This window comes from Telopea speciosissima, chromosome 8 (assembly GCF_018873765.1).
Source record: "Telopea speciosissima isolate NSW1024214 ecotype Mountain lineage chromosome 8, Tspe_v1, whole genome shotgun sequence".
Lineage (NCBI taxonomy): Eukaryota > Viridiplantae > Streptophyta > Magnoliopsida > Proteales > Proteaceae > Telopea > Telopea speciosissima.
The window spans coordinates 1,967,489-1,985,858 of NC_057923.1; the positions used below are offsets into that span (position 1 = coordinate 1,967,489).

Consider the following 18,370-nt stretch of genomic DNA (forward strand, 5'->3'; position numbering starts at 1 on the left):
TAGAACTCCCTTTCAAGGTGTTGTCTATCTTCCCTTTTTGGCGGCTTTCCGGGCCTTAAACAGAGCTCTACAAGAGTTTTTTTTTGGCAATGGGAACCCCTCTTCAGGATTTGTCCTCAATGCCTGGTCCACGACTCAGTTTCCCGTCTCTCTCTCTCACATTCACGTTTCACATACACATGCATGCACACAAATACCACTGCAGCAGACTTATGACATGTTGTTGACACAGTTTTGCAAGACTTCTGTGGAACCCATGGGAGAAGAGCTCTCCCTCTCTCTCTCTCTCTCACACACACACACACACACATTCACATTTCACATTTTCACATACATATGCATGCACACAAATACCACTGCAGCAGACTTATGACATGTTGTTGACACAGTTTTGCAAGACTTCTGTGGAACCCATGGGAGAAGAGAGTGATCATGTGCACATCACTGCCTTGTCAGATGCTTTGGGTGTGCCTATACGTGTGGTGTACCTTGACTGCAGTTCCTGTGATACTGGTGGTGCCACTGTGAATCATCATGATTTCATTCCTGCTGGTGACCCCCAAACTGTTGCTGAAGGGGGCTCTGTCGCCATGAAACCCTTTATAACTTTGCTCTATCGACCAGGCCACTATGACATCCTCTACTACAAGTGACCCAGTCATTAAGGTATGGCTGATTTAGGAGTTTTAGTAGTGCTTTATGCGTTGGGTGCTTTATTTGCACGAGGATTTATGGGCCATGGTATGTGGTATCTGGTCTGTGTTTTAATTGGAAGAGAGTAAGCATCTCCTCCACCCCTCCTGCCCCATAGAAATGGCACAATAAAAGATGGGATGATACAATCATCTGACTAGGAAAGTTTTCTTTGTAAGGGTTGTCCAAGCTGCACATATTGGGTAGCGGTCCCCTAGGTTATACCATAAGCATGGTTCTATTTGGCTCTAATTTATCGAATTACTTTTAAGATCCACTTCATTTAAGAATTGTCTTTTCGAATATTTTATGTGTAGTCGTTTTGGTGATACCATGTGTTTGGTAATCGGGCAATAGAAAAATATGAAAATGCCTATATTTGTTTTCAGTTCATCAGGTTGCAAGTGAAGTGTGATGAATAGGGAAGTGAATTCAAACAAGAACAAAATGAAAATTTTTTCAATCATGATTATGTAACTAACTTGGAAATTTACTACATATGGTACACTTTTTGATACTTCAGCCCTTTCTCATTCTTTTCTATTCAAATTAAGATAATTTGGAGTGATGTCAGATCATTACTACATTCGGTAAGCTTTTGAGTTACCGAATTGCTTTCTTTCCTTCTATTTTTTAAGCTATTTTCATAATGATGATTAGAAAATTTGCATTTTATTTCGGTTTTAATTTCACATCCCTTTATTTTACTTTGCTTGGAACTAAACATAACCTTCATGGTCAAATAGGGATTTCTTTTTAATTCTTTCTAGGTGTTTGTCCCCTAAATGAACCAGTAGTCTCCAAAGCACTGCCATAATTTGTGTCAGACCCCCTTTCAAAATCATAAGTGACTTGTCCAATAACTTATTATCATAAGTGAATTGTAGCATACAAGAAGATGAAACTCTTTTGATTTCAATGATTTACATGATCAACAACCCTAACGTTTATCTTTTCTCCAGGTTCCATAACAACCCTAGTTGGTCCATATCACCGCTATGGTCTATGCGAGACTTTTTGCTTATAAACTCTGTAATGGACAGAATTTGCAGCAAGCTGGAGGTTCTTCGACATTCATTGACTGAAAGATGACTTGTTCAAATCTCACTCTTCTTGACGAGTGGTTCTGTTTGTTGACCAACTTCCAATCCATGTGAAAGAATCAAATGTTGTACAATTCCATATTTTTAAATGTGGTAGAACTAAAACCTGGGATGATGGTTTTAGTCTGCAATACAACATTGCATGTGCTTCCAATCCTTCTAGGTTATGGGAGTACTTTCCCCTCTTAGTTAATTCAAGGTTGCACTAAAACAGTATCTTCTGGCAGCTTAAAAACTTGCATTATGTAGTTTTGGAGGGGATGCACTAAAATCAAATGTTGATTTTCTGGCAAATGATGGTCCTATGGTTACCCAAAACTTGATAGTGTCTAATTTCATCACCATCATTAATTATGAGTTAATTGTCAATCCAATCTAATATCCTAAAATATTAAAATAATAGAAGGTTGAGTTTTTTTAGGCACATTCAAAGGGAATCTATGCATGGCATGTTTTGAATAGTTGGATTTGGCATTGTAGGTATTTTCTATCAACAATAACGTTATTGTGGAAAAGTTCATCCTTTATGGGCAAGGTTTAAAATCTTGGAATCAGATGAGGGTTTTGGTCTTCAAATTTCAATTTGATTTTGAATTGAATCAGTTGGAATATGTTATGTGCTTAATATGAGGCCAACTCTAATGTATGGACATTAGATTGGATCAGTCTAGTATGAAATTGATTAAGGACTTGATTTAACGCGTTCCATCAGCTCTAGAGCTTTTAGCGTATTTGTCAAGTGCCAACATTTGATATCAAAACCAATCACCATGTCATATGTTTGAGTCACGGAAAGGGCTACTTAGAGTAGAGTGAAAGTCGTTAAGAAAAGACTACCTATTGTCAGGCAAAAACCCTAGAATAGAATGGAGTCAGTTGGAAATGGCTATCTACCAATGGTTATCTATCACCAAAGTGAGAGCCGCCGAGGATGACGACTATGGAAGCATGGTAAAGAATTTGATTTAACGTGTTTCATCTTCTTTGGAGCTTTTGATGTATCAATCAAGTATCTTACAGAATATGCCGGTCTATAACCCGACATCAATTCTACTAAATCGGATTTGATTGTTAAAGGCATGTTTAGTAACTCCTCTAAAAAGGTCTTATGTTAAGGTGCCCTAGTCGACCACCTCAACCCTTAGCATGTGGGCAACAACAACCCACAGAAAGATAGATTACCCACAAAAATGTGAGTGTAATCCTGGCTATGCTGGGTTCATGTTCTCTCTCTCTGTAGTCAGGACCTTTCCTTTTTTCTCTCATCCGAACAGAACTCCACAACATGATTAAATCCAAAAGGCAACCTTTTTTTATTAAAAAAAAAAAAAAAAAAAAAAAGAACTATCATTAGATCATAGAATCATAGCTACATCCATATAGCTGAATTAGGGGTTAAATTGACGGAAACAGCTACGAATCTAGGGGGAAAACAGAGCAAGACTGTGAATCTGATTATGGATTAGTAAACTGCTACTCTCACAGCGAGAACGAGTGAATCTGATTATGGATGTAAACTGCCACTCTCTGAAATTAGTACAGGGAGAGAGAGAGAGATCAGTTGCTACATGTTGGTTGGAGCAGGAGACAAAATGAAGAAACGAACCGTCACCTGATAAAACCAAGGAGTCTGGGACACAAGACAAGAGGGAGGACTGTGGAACAATCATTTCTCGTTTATAGGTTCTTTTTTCAGTTCCTAGTTTCAAGATAATGGAAAAAAGTTAGTCAAACTAACCGTTAGGTGTGTTGATTTGTTGAAATGGCACTTCACCAGTGTATCAGCGTCGGCCTCAGCATCAGATATTAGTCACAGTGGCTTGTTCATTCCAGTCATTAAATTGACGAGGCACAAAAACACGAGCAAACAGAGAAAATCATAAACACAATAAATAACAAACTCGGTAGAAAAACCAACTCAAAATGGGGCAGCCACACCCATAATCACAACATCTCATACGAAATGGCACTTCACCAGCGTCAGCGTCAGCATCAGCATCAGCATCAGCATCAGCTAGACATTAGTCACAGTGGCGTGTTCATTCCAGTCATTGTATTGACGAGGCACAAAAACACAGGAGTAAACAGAGAATATCATAAACACAATAAATAACGAACTCGTTAGAAAAACCAACTCAAAATGGGGCAGCCACACCCTTAATCACAACATCTCAAAGTACACTTCAAAATTTTCATCACAGTTCTCTCTCTCTCTCTCTCTCTCTGAGCAATCACCACTCTAAAATTGAATGCCGAGACAGTCTCCAAAACCCAAAAAAGAGGGGAAATTCTAAAGGGAAAAAAATATATACGGGTCTCCTCAAACCACAACAAAAACCTCCCTCTCAGAAAATCCTGTACACTTTCAATCACTCTTTATAATCCAAAATCTTGAGCACATCTCTGTTGTGCCTTCCCTACCCACATTGTCAACCTCAATATTACAATCTTAAAATAACAAAAACAAGGGAAAGGGGGAGAAAGAAAAATTCCTCAGTTCAGCTACGCAATCTGGTATCAAAACTTGGAAAGAATCCCTCATCAATCCCTTGATATTTAATTACTAGAAACTGGAGATGATGTTCATATTACTTGATTTTGATTCTTTAAGGTTAGTGCCAGGAAAAGGAGGCTTGCTCACTCCAAGTCCTTGGCAGAACCCGAAGAAGCGTCTATTCCATTGGAAGATTCCTCTCCATTTACAGAGGTTGATGGGCTCTCTTCATGATTCTCCTCATTACCACTGGTCCGTGACTTGCTAGGCCTTGAACGGATATTGATCCCCAAAGGGAAGGGCTCCTAGCAAGAGAATATATAAATTTGAGATTCTCTTTGATGTTTCATACAATATTACAATCATAGTTGTACATGAAAAAATAAAGGCCCATTGTAAGTTGTAACAATATTTGCTCTTAATCATTACATTTATAATCATGCAACTGCTTGGTGCATGTCTCATGCCTCACATGTTTTTGACTTTTTCAGGAAAAAGGAAAAACTAATTTAGAACACAAATGCACAAGCTCTATCAAGTTTTCTTTTACTAAAAAAAAACTAATATTGGAGTAAATCAAATACTAATATCTAGAAACTGGCAAATCATGCAATGTCCATACCTGATCACCTGCATTTGGACCATCAGAATGAAACAGAATAGGACGGCATCGTTTATCTTCATTCATCAAGCTTGAATTCTGGAAATGGGCAATAAGAGCAGCTTTTCCCTGGATACGAGCATATGCAAGTGATGCCACCTTTTCACTATTGAACTTCTCCCATTTTTTACCATTGAATGCCTGTATTAATGTAAAAAACGAAAAAACAAATTTGTTTCCTCCATTTTTCCTCTTGTGAAGTAGTTTCATACTTTATTAAAGTGTACTAGGAGCAAACCTGATAGAAAGGAATAATGTGCAGAGAATCAATCATGTTGATGAAAGCATAACCCACATTGCACTTATTCTATAAAAGAATAAGTTAAAACTGAGTCAGCTGGGAACAAAACAAAATGAAGGATTGCCAGTACTGTTTTCTTTCCAAAAAAAAAAAAAACTCCAACTCCAACCACCCTCAAAAGGAGGACAAAAAAAAAAGAACAATTTGATGACACAGAACAATTATTTCACTTACCTTGAAATCAATTGGCAAATAAATGAAATCGTAAGTTCCTCGTTGGTGTTCATCAATTGCAGCCAAAAGCATCTTCGAAGTGTACCTACAATTGTAACCACATGAATCAAACAGGCAAAAAGGACAATAAGGGAGAAAAGAAACACACTCCACATTAGCATGAAATAATTTTTCTCCGGGGGGGAGAGTAAAAATGAGGAAAGTCTCCCGGCTGAAGATCAGTCCACAAGGTATGATACACATTATTGCAGTTAGGCTGACCTTACGATTAAAGCAAAAAAAAAAAAGAATAGGCCAAACCTACCCCTCCCCCCCCCAAAACAAAAAAAAAAGGAGTTAAAACTCACCAATAATTGACAGTTGAGGTTGGAATCATGAATGAGATCAAGTGCTGTGTAACCAAAGTAAGAGGCCAGAGAGTAAATGGCTCGCTTGAATACCCAGAGCCACAAAGTTCACAAGTCAACTCTTTTAGTTTTTCTTTCAAATTTGCTCAAGGCCAAAGATGTTCCATAATGTCTTTTTGATAAACACTACACACTAAGGATGATATTGCTATTCCAATGCTCACAAGAGGTTCTTTTTTTAAAGTTGCTTGATAAAAGGAAAAAGCAAAAGACCCAGTAGGAAAAGCAGAACAACATGAATCAGATAATTGATGAATAAGAGATGAGAAAGGAATAAAAAGAGCTCAAGATTCATTTCCATTCTTTCTTCTTAGTTACGGACATGCATATCTACAGTTTTACATTGCATTTTAATTTTTCTATGCTGCTTATAAGTTTTTATAATCTTCCAGATTTCAGATTGCACCTCTGTTGACCAAGGCATGTTCATGAACCAATAACATTGACCAGGGTGGGTTAGTTACACCCAGATAATGTAACCAGCAAATTGGCATTTCTCCATGTATTTCTTGCCTTTCTTGTAATTACTTTCCCCTTTGGGAGCTCTTGGTAAAGAATTATTTATTCACCCAAAAAAATTTTGAATAATAAACTAATTGTGTAGTAAAATACACAAAAAAAAAAAAAAAAAAGATAAATTTAAGCATCCATACGATGGTATGGGCTATAACAACACTACCTGAGGGATTAGTTAAAATTCAAAACTTGAAGTGATCAATTGTTTTAAGGGGAAACTGTACTCATTTTGGCTGAAATTTTGGATTTCAACAACCTAAAATATGTTAATTTTCGATTGCAGTGTTCCACACTGAAGAGGAAATCCAGTAAAATTTAAACCCATTACTATTGTGTCTGACACAACTTTAATAGCCAGATTTTAGAAAATGTGGTCTCCCTGACTTGCAGCTCAAAAGAGGGGTGGGGGATGGCATGGAACAAAAATTAGAACAAAAAATCCAAAAAAAAAAAAGAGAAGCAAGCAGGTTCATCCACATACTTGTTAGGAATGTTCTTTATCATAAGAGTTGTTCGGGTGTCTTCCCCACACACTATTCGATCAATATCGAGTTCATACTGTTTCTTGTTGTCTATCTGACTGGATCCACCTTCACTCCTACGGCTCCGAATCCGCCCATTAGGAGCATCAAATGAGCTCGGCATGGGAACCATAGGGTTTCGAATAGGAAACATGTGGCATTGCTGCTGAGGAGAGTGCATTCCAACACTAGTTGAAGGAAATGATGGGTCCATACAGTTGCCACCAACATGAAACACGTTATGAGAAGCAAGTTCCAAAGGATGCAAGTTAGAGCTACCAGAAAACACCATACTCCCAAGAGAACCTGAATGGAAACTGGACCCATCAGGAGACTCTCCTGCATAGGTATGTCGCCTTTCCCAAAGGGAGTGATTGACTGCTGGCGCTGAGCCCACATGGTGGTGGTAATATATGGGTAGATTTGTGTTCATCATATTAGAAGGTGATCTTGCAACTCCATGCAGTTGTGCTGAGGAATGAACATTAACATCATTGACAAATGAAGATGAGTTTGGCCACATCACAGGTGCCGGAGGATGAGGGTGATATGAGCTGGAATTACTCCACATATTATGAAATCCACGAAGTGGGCAGCTTCCATTTCCAGAAGAACCAAACACTGACAAAGAGAAGAATTATTAGTTACAACGAAAACATAGAGGAAACTGAAACTACCTCTGGTAAAACCCTGGGAAACATCTTTATTTGAAAAACAGAAGAAAACCCAACTAATAAAGAGATAAGCCTTCCAATTTTGTCCAGACAACAATGACTAGGTTGAATCAGAAATTATTAAGCATAAGAGAAACAAATGACTAATTGAATGGGAATGGATTGTCCAGGTTAGACACAAAGTCATTGATCGGCAAAGTAGAGGAGTGAAAAGCCTTTTTGTCTCCTCATTATAGGAGAAAATAATTATACCAATCTAAGTGTAAGTACAGCGCACAAAGAACATAGCAGAAACAAAGCAAACACATACAGGGAATGAAGATGTCCCATTTCAAGATATCTCAATGGCAAATCTACCAAATAAAATGATCCCTATAAAAAATATCAACATTGTCTTGGATTGCTTATTGGCCAAAAAGAATACATGACTCAGGTGATCATATGTATCTCCAATAAAATAAAATTCAGGCTACAGGATGTCAGGATCTATAAGGTGGGCTAACAAAATAATAGCTGTTTGCACATGCATCAAGTGTTTCCCGTTGCTTTCCCTCGTGTGATGAATACACGTGCATCTCGTGTGACACTCTATTTTCATTTTGCTTGTACCACTATGCCTCAAGCATATCAGTTTGGCTAGTAGATTTTCCATATTTCTACTTCGCTTGGACCTTATATTTTCTTTCTAATGCATCTTCCTGTTCTCCATTATATTTCTTTGCATTCACCAGGAATAAAATGACAGGAAACTGGTATCATTAAAGAATAGTAATATTGAATAATTAATTGGCACATACCACCTTCATTAAGTTCAACTGAATGCCCATTTGAGCCTATTCTGTGGATGTGTCTGTTACCAATTCCTTCTGAAGGTCCGGGATTGATATTCGCTGCCATGGTGCCATGAGAATTGTAGGGCATGCTACAAGCTAACCCATTATGATAATCAGGAAGTGAATGGGGATACATTTGGATGCCTTGGTAACCAAACTTCATTGGCGCAAATGAGTGGCTGGGCTCACCTAGACCAGATTGATTACCAACTGATAAAACTCTCACTGGGGATGGAATTGTATTTCGTACACTAGAAGAGATTCCACGGTGCAATGCATTTTCAATAAATGGACTCATAGGTGGTCGAATTGTGGTGTTCGGACCATGGATCGCTCCATTTTTTATGCAGGTAGATGCAATTGCTCCACGTGGAACTGGTACTGTAAAAGATGCTGTGTAAGACAGAGTAAGTAAGTATTTTCTTTAGGAGCAGCATACTACAAATTAGAGGTGTTATCAGGCAAGAGTAATACGAAAGCAACCTGATGGTGAAATATTAGGACGGCTGCCCTGTTGCTGACATTCAATGGATTCTTCTTGCTCTAGCTCTGGAGAAAATTGTTGCATCAAACTGCAAAGAAAAATATTCCTGTTAAAATTTTCATACTAGCAGTGGTGAAATTAGACAAAAATTGGCGAACGATAATGTTATTAAAAAAAAAACAGATGGTAGACAGGTAGAGTAATCAAGAAGCAAAATTGGAGGTCGAACAGAAAAGCATATGCCGAAGTTTCTCATTTGATAACAGATCCTATCTATAAGAATCAGAATGGAGTCCTGATGCTCCGCTCCCCCTCATGCCCAGCAAAGTCTGTCTCCCAAACTTGCATCCCATTCAACAATTCAACAGGTTAAATACGAAAAAGATAATGGAAGTGAATTTGCTTGGACAATACCACTGTCTTGCCCCACCAGGGCGGCTTGGCTCAAGCTTGATACACTTCCCTGCAATATCACTTCTGTTCAATGCACGAAGTGCAGCTTCTGCAGCCCTAACATCATAGAACTCTATAAATTTGTGGTGGTGCTTATGTGGAGTTTCACGGATCTGCATATAGAAATAAGAACTAGCTAAGCTAGTGATATTCTACACTTTTGTGTGTGTTGTGGGCGCGCGGGGGAGGGGGAGGGGGAGAGAAGCAATAGTGCAGCACAAATATTGAATCATACTACCTCCTTAATTTCTCCATAAGCACCAAAAATCTGACAAAGATCATCATTCGAAACAGACGAATCTAAGTTGAACACCACCAGAGTACCCTGGTTAATATCTTTCTCAGATGGGTTATCCTGCCAACAAGCAATTGACAAGTCAATATATCATGCAATACAATATAATTTGAAAGCATGCAGATCATAAATGGAAGCAGAAGATTCTAAGTATGATATACGAAGAATTATGTGATCACAACTTGCTGCCAAAACTAAGTCTCACTAAAATTTCTCCTCTTTTCTCCCTTAGGATTTGCTGGCAAAATACATGAAGAATTATGTGATTACAACTTAAGCTGCTGCCAAAATTAACAGTCACTAAATTTTCTTATTTCTCCCTTAAGGATTTGCTAGATTATATTGCAGTTGGCACAAGAAGTCACGCATGCATGAGAAAGGGTGTTGTGCTACACAAGCCTACCTTTGGAATTGAGAAGTGTATGTCAAGCTTCCTGAGTCTCAATGGCTTGTTTTGAAGTGCTCTCATTGCATTGCGTGCTGCTCTTATATCATAATAAGAAATCATAACAAAACCACGTTGCTTGCAGGATGTATAAAGAGTACGGATGTCTCCATATTGCTGCACAAGCATAAACCAAAATTGGCTGATGATTGAGAAATCTCAAACTCGATTAACCAAATGATAAAGACATTTAGAGCGTGAAAAGTTTGAGTACCCCAAATAAAGCCTTCAACTCAGAGTCTTCAACATTGCTACTGATATTTCTAACAAAAAGTGTTCTTGACGGATGTTCTCCATAAGGGTGTTCCCCAGCAATAGAACTATTAGATCCCGCCGGCTGACAGTTCGAAATTCCGCCAGAAAAATCAGAGTTCCTTTGGGCCGCAGAGGAACCATCATCTCCCTCCAGTTCCATACCTCCACCACTACTGAACAGATCAAAATCTTCTATGTCATTCTCACTATTGGGTTGAGCAATATACTCAATCTTATCAATTACCCCAGAAAGCAAATCATCGTCATCAGGAAGGAGGTTGCCAATGGTTTGGGCCTCAATTTCTTTGAGGGATTCAAATGGCTCCTCTTCCTCGTAGTGGGAGGCAACAGAGTCAACAGAGTGTCTAACTAGAACATCATTTACTGACAATCGCACTACAACATTTACCCAAAATAGTACATAGTCAACAACAAAATCAATGAGAAATATACCATGCGAAGAAACAATAGATAGAGAAAAATAAACTGATTCCAGATCGTGATGCACTAAGAGTGTAGTTGTAATAAACAGATAATAATTCAAACAGAAAAGTCAGTAGCCGTAAATATACACAGGCTGTGACTAAGCATCAATCTGAAAAAGCAAAACTTACACTTCTTAGTGAATATTTCTGATAAGGAACTTGAGAAGAGACCATTCTCATATTGAGCCCCATTAACATCAATCTTGGCAGCTTTCTCTGCTCTTATCACAGGCCGCTCTAAGCTAAGCTTCACTTTCTGGTCTCGAACCAGATAAGTCTGAGGAAGTTCCAAGCATTCAATCGGCCGTGCACCCACTGGCACTAGTTTCTCCTGTGATAACGTAGCAACTGATATGATGTCTGATGTTCGTGATTCTCCCGGGATCCCCACTCCTAAAGAAAGGTAACACCAAACAGCTATGAGACAATGAAAAAGGAAGGAGGAAATGAAAACTCATCACCAAAAATTATACGCCAATTAAGGATGATTATCTAAATGTTAGTAGTCTCCAGCTCAATTGTTATGGGAAATCACTGAAATCCAAACATTACCAGAAAAAAAAGGCAGTAAAGATTATATGAAACTAGCATATTAGAAATCAATTAGTAATAAGATTGTTGTTTTTTGCAATAAAAAAAATTTACCATGGCAGGACCTCTTCAAAGCACTCAAATAACTTACAAACAAGATGGTTGGCTTCCCAAGACATTATTGCTTCGGATAGAGAAGGAAATACGCAGGGAGGATACAAAGAGAAGAAACAACAGCAGTAAAGGTACATTCCAACGAAGCACTTAACAAGATAAAACAGCCTTAAGAAGATGTTCGGTTTCCTATAAAAAGATGCCAAAAAGTGAGACCAAATTGCATTGGTAATACCAAAGCTTTCCCTTGATGTGGTCTCAACTCTCAATTACAGATCCAAGTTTGCAGCCTTGTTTGCATGCTAGCTACTATGTTTCATGGCCTCATTACTGCACTATTCTCCTCCAACAAAGCCTCATCAAAAACCAGGCAACAGCCAAATTCACAGTACTTCCAGAAGAAAAGAAATTACATCATGAGATTTCTCTAGGTAAGAGAGAACTCATATAAACACATTTGAACAAAACAATTCTTTACTACTTAAATTTCCCCTATTCAAAAGTAATCACGTTTTCCAGAAACATCACTGAGAATTGTGTCAGCTGAAATGCATGTAACGCATAATTGGAAAAGTAACCTTTAAGCCTAATCAGAAAGTCGGAATTACATCAGTTAAAGTTTATCTCTGGTAGAATTACTATTATGACCAAGCATGGCCTAAAAGTATCACATTTTGGTTGAAGTATTGGAAGAAGGAATTATAACACCTACAAGAAACAAGGCTTCTAGAAAGATTCTTTTAAAGTGGAACGATTCATGCTTTTGATCAGATGGTACATTGCGAAAGTCTCGTAGCAAAAGCTATAAACACAGATGGAACACTAAACGTTCCACAAAAAGATCTGATCCTAGTTTGCTTGTCACGTCAAACTCGTGAATGCATACAGCCAGGTCAGCTGAAATCCCCTCAATTGCTCCAGGTTCAGTTGGAACACATAACATTCCATAAAAATGATCCAATCTTGGTTTGCCCGTCACGTCAAACTCGTGAATGTATAGAGCGAGCTCCACTGAAACCCCCTCCCCAACTGCTCCATAAAATACATTTTTACCCAGCTTAAAAGGAAAAAAGTCCACCCTAATACCATTGTAAACAGATTGTGACCATCCAAGCCACATACATTTCTTTATATCTTGTTGGCACGGAATATTACACAGTAAAGCACTTAAATGCCATCAATCAGATATCATCACGAAAAGATTGGAATGATTCTACTAATCCTAGGTAAGAAGCTACGTGTCTCCATTTATAACTTAGCATTTTTGGATAATTATTCATTTATTAATAGTGAATGCTTCGTTATTAATTAATTAACGATTATCCAGATCCAATAATTTACTAATAGACACATTTGGCTTCTTCCTTAAGGTTAATAGAATCCTTCCAATCTTTAAAGTGTTTTAATAACTTTCGGATCCCTTATCAACAAGATATATTGCTAGAATGCCCACAATTTGGTCTTAATGGGATAAGAGTTTGGACTTGTTTGCTTTTCAAATTGGGTAAAAATGTAATATTTGAACCTGGAGCAATTGGGAGGGGGTTTCAGCTAAGCCCATGGTATGAACTCACGAGATAGACATAACAGGCAAACAAGATCAGATCTGCTTTGTGGAATGTAAAGTGTTCCATCTGTATTCTATAGCTTTTGCAGTGGGGCTTTCACAACGTGTTATATCATCAAAGCATGGATCTTTCCACTTTAAAAGAATCTTCCTAAAAACTTTGTTTCCTATGGGTTAACTCCTTCCCCTACTTTAATCAAAATGTGTTCCTTTTAGGTTGTGCTTGGTCACAACAAGAAATCCACCATATTTGAACTTTTAAAACTGACGTAATTACAACTTCGTAATTTTGGCTTAATGTCACAGTTATGTTTCAATGGTAAGGTTGCTCCATTGTTACTTAGTGGTCATGGGTTCAAGTCAGGAAATAGCCTCTCTGCGAAGCGGGGTTAAGGCTGCATACATTATGACTCTCCCCAGACCCCGCAGTGATGGGAGCCTTGTGCACTGGGTACATCCTTAATAAAAAATTTAAAAAAAAAAAAACCGAAGACTTTTGGCACAGCAAAGTCTTAGCGCAACAGTTAAGTTGATTGTTTGAATCTCCATCTGAAGGTCTAAACCTTGGAATGTAATCAGAGTTTTTATTAGATCCAAAGATGTTGGAAAGCCAGGTCATGGAATCTTTTCCACTTCAGCCAACCTACACAAAGGTCATGGAATCTTTACCAGTTCAACCAACCTACACAATGTCAATCTGAAATAACTATACATACCAAATAAGGATCATTTGTGGGCAAAAGAAGATTGGTTTTCAGACATACAAGTAATATGTGTACATAAAATGTAACAGGATAGGAAACAAGACTAAAGACATTTCAGTAACCACTTGATGCATGCAAATTTCGTTCATCTTAAATTAACCAGGATCCAAGACAAAAAAAATATATACACATGGAAAATTTTACAAAAGACGGTTATTGAGATAATAAATTACAATTTGAACAAGATTTGTCTCCCAATAAAGCAATTGCTCAAATTGCAATGCATTTTCAATTATCAAGAATTCTATATAAAGGATTGCCTTCATGGCCCAAACAACAGAAACAATCCGGCAAAAATAAATACTCACCATGTTGATCAGGCATGCTTTCAGATTTCCAAAATCCAACGTGTCTCTGCATTGAAGCAAGACAGAAGGAAACATATATGAGAACAAATTAAACCAAAACTACAAACAAATAAGAAAACCAGAAAAAAATGCAAATCTCAAAGCTAAAGCAGGATAGACATTTCAATAATGTAAAACATTATCAATTGCTAAATAATTAAAAATAGAAACATAATGTAGGAATGTAAAACACAGCCTTTAGACCACCCATACCTCAGCAGGAAATCGGATTTCCTCGTAAAAGAAAGATGACGGTGACAAACCCCGTTGATCCATTATTTCTAATGGCATTGTGCAAGTCGGAGACAAAAAACCTCAGTACAAACTAATATTCAGAGCTCCACATTTCTACTGATATGCCCAGGTAGCATGTGCACTTCAGATTATTCAAACCCCCCTTCTTCTAGTATCCCTTCATAAAAAAAAAAGCCTAACTCTGTATAAGACCACACAATACAAGAGGATTCAAAGCTCCAAACTAGAAAAACTGACGTCTCATGGAAGTAAATCAACAATGAGAAAGTTAGGCTCATTGTATGGCAAAAGCCCAGTAAAATTGTAACAGTGAAGGATCATCAAAACAAATACAGATAAGGATGAACATTGATGTAAATGAAGCATTGAAGCCAAATAAGTAAAATATGGTAAGATGCCTACTTTGGCAGCTGGTTGAGCAAATGCATAAGTCGATCAAGGAAATCAAAATGATTTTTTTAGCGCATATAAGTTACAAAAATACACTCACCACATACAAAAACGTGATAGATTAACATTAAAACAATTTACTGAGATGAAGAAATTCCATGCTTCCGAAATCATAATTTCTCCAACGAGGGATCCAGAATTCCCAAGCACGTGAGACTCCAACAACCAAATTTGGATATAGTTCAATGATATAAACCGACAAAGTCTAAGAGATCAGAAAATGGTTCTGAAATCATAATTCTTACCACGGGAACTAGAATTCCAATCGCATGAAACTCCAACAACTAAATTTGGTATAGCTAAATAATATAAGCCGAAAAAGCCTACGATATCAGAAATCGTTGCCCGTTAATACGGGAAAAGGGGGGGGGGAGGAAATGGCAAGAATCTAGTCCGGCAGAGAACCGTACGAGATTATACTATACAGAGAACCTCAAATTCACACAACAAAAATCTCCAATTCATGCAGCAGATCACATAGAGACCTCTAAAATGTCAAAAGTACCGTTCGAAGGTACCACCTTTAGACCGAAACAAACTCGATCACACAATCTGTAGACCAGCCGAGCACAAAAACACATAAAATAAGCAAGAATGCAACACCAGAATTTAAAACGGTAGAACCAAAGGAGGAAAAGAAAAAGCAAACCAGCAAACAGACAAACAAACAATAACAAACTCACCAATTCAAATGTCGTCTCCTTCTCTCTCTCTCTCTCTGAGCAAATGTCTTGCATTTAAACGAGACGAATTACAGAGCTGAAGAGAGAGAGAAAGACATCGAATGGTTTACGGCATAAGGCAAGGGGATTGAAGAAGGGATCTCGGCATCTGTGCCGTGCAAGGACCTCCAAAGCTACGATACCCTCCCTCCTTTTCCCTGCATTGCAAGTTAGAGAGCGAAATATAGAGAGAGAGTGTGTAGGGTGTACGTGTATTATATTACTGTTGTTTTTTAAATAAAAGGGTAACGAAGAGCTATTCCACTCTAGCTCTTGCACTCTCGCCCAGGTGCATCGCTGTTTGTGTCGGAATCAATGGTCTCCGGCGACTAACGATCAATAAGGCTCCGAGTTCCGAAATCCTCGCCCGGACAGTCCGAGCGAGAGGGTGAGAGAGATATAGAATGGGGGGGGGAGGATTCAGTGTTAGTTGGCTTCGAAGGATAAAACAAAAAATAAAAGATCAAAGAAATTAGGCGGGGTTGTCTGGATAAACGACGCTGGACGAATAACCCCACCTTCCTCCAAACACGACCCGTCTCGTTCGGAGAGTCAGGATTGGTTTGTCACCGTTAACCGTTTAACGGCGTCACCCCCAATCCCGGATACCTCCTCTAATGAAGTTCTAAGTTTTAACAGCGAGGCCAAGGATATCTGTGTCTTAATTTTTTGATAAATTATCTGTGCCTTCTTGAGTTGTTCTTCTTTGCATTTATTTGGATCCGACTCCTCTCCTGTGAGGATTCGATTCCAAAGCTCTTAAGTGCAAGGATCAAGAACTCGGGTTTTGACTTGGTTGAAACCGAGTTTTAGTCGAAACCTAGTGCTTTCTTTTATGGGAAATTTACGAAACACCCCCAAAAAATGGGTCGAAACTTGGATCACCCCTTGAAATTTGAAAATACTCAGATCACCCCCTCTACACTAACGGTGTTAGTCTGTTGTTAGTTATTGTTATAAAATGACTATTTTACCCTTGTACTAAATCATTATAATTAAATTTACAATACTACCCTTCCATCATCTTCAACCTAAAATACCCCACCCCTTTCCTTGCAACTCCGCCACCGCCGCCTCTGCTTTGCCCTAGCACCGCCACCTCTGCCAACCCATGCTCGATCTCTCTTCGTCGTCTTCTTCCTCTCTGCCTGAACCTTTATTTCCTTGGCATGTAGTATAGCCTCATTAAACCGAGGTTGTTTCAACATAAGTAATTGAGGGCATAGTATTTCATTGGACTTGGTATCCCACTAATCCACCTTAACCGTCTCAAGGCCACAACAATTCTCTTACCATCATGAAGGAAACTCTTAAAAGGAACCCCATGGAAGGAATAATTTGGTTTCTCAAATTGACACAAGGGTTCGGGATCGAACAAGTTCCAAGCATGGATTTCCCAATTTCCTCTCTGTCTTCTCCGTGGGATGAGCAGGCCTGGAGCTGAAAACCAAAGATTTGAACTTTTAACTTGTAGCAACAAAACCCTAATATGATTCAAGGGGATCTTTGCATGCTTCTCATGAATTCCTCGCCAGAAAAAAAAAAAAAAAAAAATGTTTTCAGGGATGAATTGTGTAAATCTAATAGCAACGGATGATTTCAGGGATGAAATTCCAGGAACTTGATCGCAGAAGGGGGTTTCTTCCGACCCAAAACCTATGTTGAAAGAAAAAGGGTACAGATGTCGGTGGTGCCGTGGCAGTGCAATGGGGTTACTTAAATTTTGATATCTAGCCGTTTGGGCTTCAGAGAGCAATTTCAAAAAAATAATTAACGATATGTTGGGATTACTTAAATTTTGAGAACCAGATGAGGTTCTTAGGGAGGGATGAGGTCCATACTTGCAGTCTCCAAACTTGTAGTCAGCACCGGCAGTGAAGAGCCAATGATTGAATGCAACATTCTCTTCTCCAAAGGAACCACCAAAATAGGTGGTGAAAATGATATCTTCTTGTTTTGTTTCAGCCGGTTGAAACCTCCTAATGAAGCAGGAACGAAAGATGATATCTCAACCAAAGAAGACCTCAAGAATTCTTTGGTCACCGCCATAAATCTAAAATTAGCCAGCAGGAGAGTTTCTACCTATTCCCTATTTCGGTTTTAATATCCCCTTGAAAATCTGAGGGAAAATACAGGGGAGAGACGAACGAATTCCATTAGAGAGCCACTATCCCTCCCCAAGAACCTCATGTGGTTCTCAAAATTTAAAGCTCTTCTCTTTTTTTTTTCTCCGGTGAACTCCTTGAGATTGAGTTGCAGGTGTTTGACCAAAAAAAAGAAGTTGCAGGTGTTCTTTTTGCTGAAAGACGAGTTCAATAAACTAGACAATCTTGAATCTTCCTTCAAGCCCAGCCATGGTTTTGATCTTGGCTGTGACAGTGGCAACAGGAAGGAGGAGAAGAAGAGCAGCAGAACAGAGAGGAAAGGGTGGAGAAAGAGAGGGGGAGGGGGTAGTGATGATTGCACGGGAAGAGGACGATGTGGGATGGGGCTGCACGGCGGTAATGGTGGTGGAGATGGTGGTGGTGGTGGCGGCGGCGGCTGCTGGGGCAATGGTGGTTGTAGAGGAGAGGGAATATTCCCATTCCTTATTTTAATTAAAGAAAAAAATTACATGTTGGGTTTTTAGATCTAAGGGTAAAATAGTAATTTACTATTCTCAAGGGTAGTTTAGGGTTTTTAAAAAATTTAACTATCTGACTTGATCAGTTAACTAACGGTAGGGTCTAATTTGAGTATAGGGCTCTAATGCAGGGGGTGATCTGAGTATTTTTAAATTTCAGGGGGTGATTCGAGTTTTGACCCATTTTCAGGGGGTGTTTCATA

General features: G+C 38.6%; 3 protein-coding genes and 1 long non-coding RNA gene across 15 annotated transcripts in view; 2 read left to right on the forward strand and 2 right to left on the reverse strand.

Annotated features, from left to right (window-relative positions):
• The window catches only part of LOC122638387 (OVARIAN TUMOR DOMAIN-containing deubiquitinating enzyme 1-like), a 46,896-nt gene extending 44,969 nt beyond the window's left edge, over positions 1–1,927 (forward strand). For all 5 annotated transcript variants that reach the window (XM_043831327.1, XM_043831324.1, XM_043831326.1 and 2 more), the window contains exons 9-10: positions 390–666; positions 1,656–1,927. In XM_043831327.1, coding sequence (XP_043687262.1) covers positions 390–653 — 264 coding nt within the window. In that variant the 3' untranslated portion in view covers positions 654–666; positions 1,656–1,927. The remainder of the gene's footprint in view (positions 1–389; positions 667–1,655) is intronic.
• LOC122638388 lies at positions 1,750–16,597 on the reverse strand. Its single transcript, XR_006329413.1, has 3 exons — positions 16,585–16,597; positions 14,511–14,514; positions 1,750–1,978 (listed from the first exon to the last, which is right to left on the reverse strand). It is a non-coding gene; the product is annotated as an uncharacterized LOC122638388 (long non-coding RNA).
• Positions 4,155–14,550, reverse strand: LOC122638385 (protein MEI2-like 4). Of its 8 annotated transcripts, none has more exons than XM_043831317.1 (14): positions 14,331–14,550; positions 14,079–14,124; positions 10,924–11,187; positions 10,269–10,705; positions 10,013–10,171; positions 9,553–9,669; positions 9,279–9,427; positions 8,861–8,949; positions 8,342–8,758; positions 6,831–7,491; positions 5,427–5,511; positions 5,190–5,258; positions 4,913–5,092; positions 4,155–4,595 (listed from the first exon to the last, which is right to left on the reverse strand). In XM_043831317.1, exons 1-14 carry the CDS (start codon positions 14,406–14,408, stop codon positions 4,434–4,436), a joined length of 2,913 nt encoding a protein of 970 aa, XP_043687252.1. In that variant the 5' UTR covers positions 14,409–14,550; the 3' UTR covers positions 4,155–4,433. The 8 variants fall into 8 exon arrangements, with proteins under 8 accessions (XP_043687252.1, XP_043687249.1, XP_043687248.1 ...); XM_043831314.1 differs by having other exon boundaries at positions 9,276–9,427; XM_043831313.1 differs by having other exon boundaries at positions 8,852–8,949; positions 14,331–14,549.
• Positions 6,713–18,370, forward strand: part of LOC122638386 (histone-lysine N-methyltransferase, H3 lysine-9 specific SUVH4-like) — a 108,866-nt gene continuing 97,208 nt past the window's right edge. Inside the window, exon 1 of the mRNA XM_043831322.1 lies at positions 6,713–6,722. The gene's annotated coding sequence lies outside the window, so the exon portion shown is untranslated. The remainder of the gene's footprint in view (positions 6,723–18,370) is intronic.

Bases quoted from the DNA above. Each gene is read 5' to 3' on its own strand.
- LOC122638385 (XM_043831313.1), bottom strand. From the start codon at position 14,408: ATGCCATTAGAAATAATGGATCAACGGGGTTTGTCACCGTCATCTTTC. The intron at 14,125-14,330 runs GTATGGGTGGTC...GCTTCAATGCAG, and splicing joins AAATCCGATTTCCTGCTGAG to AGACACGTTGGATTTTGGAA. The intron at 11,188-14,078 runs GTGAGTATTTAT...ACCTTTCTTTAG, and splicing joins AAGCATGCCTGATCAACATG to GAGTGGGGATCCCGGGAGAA.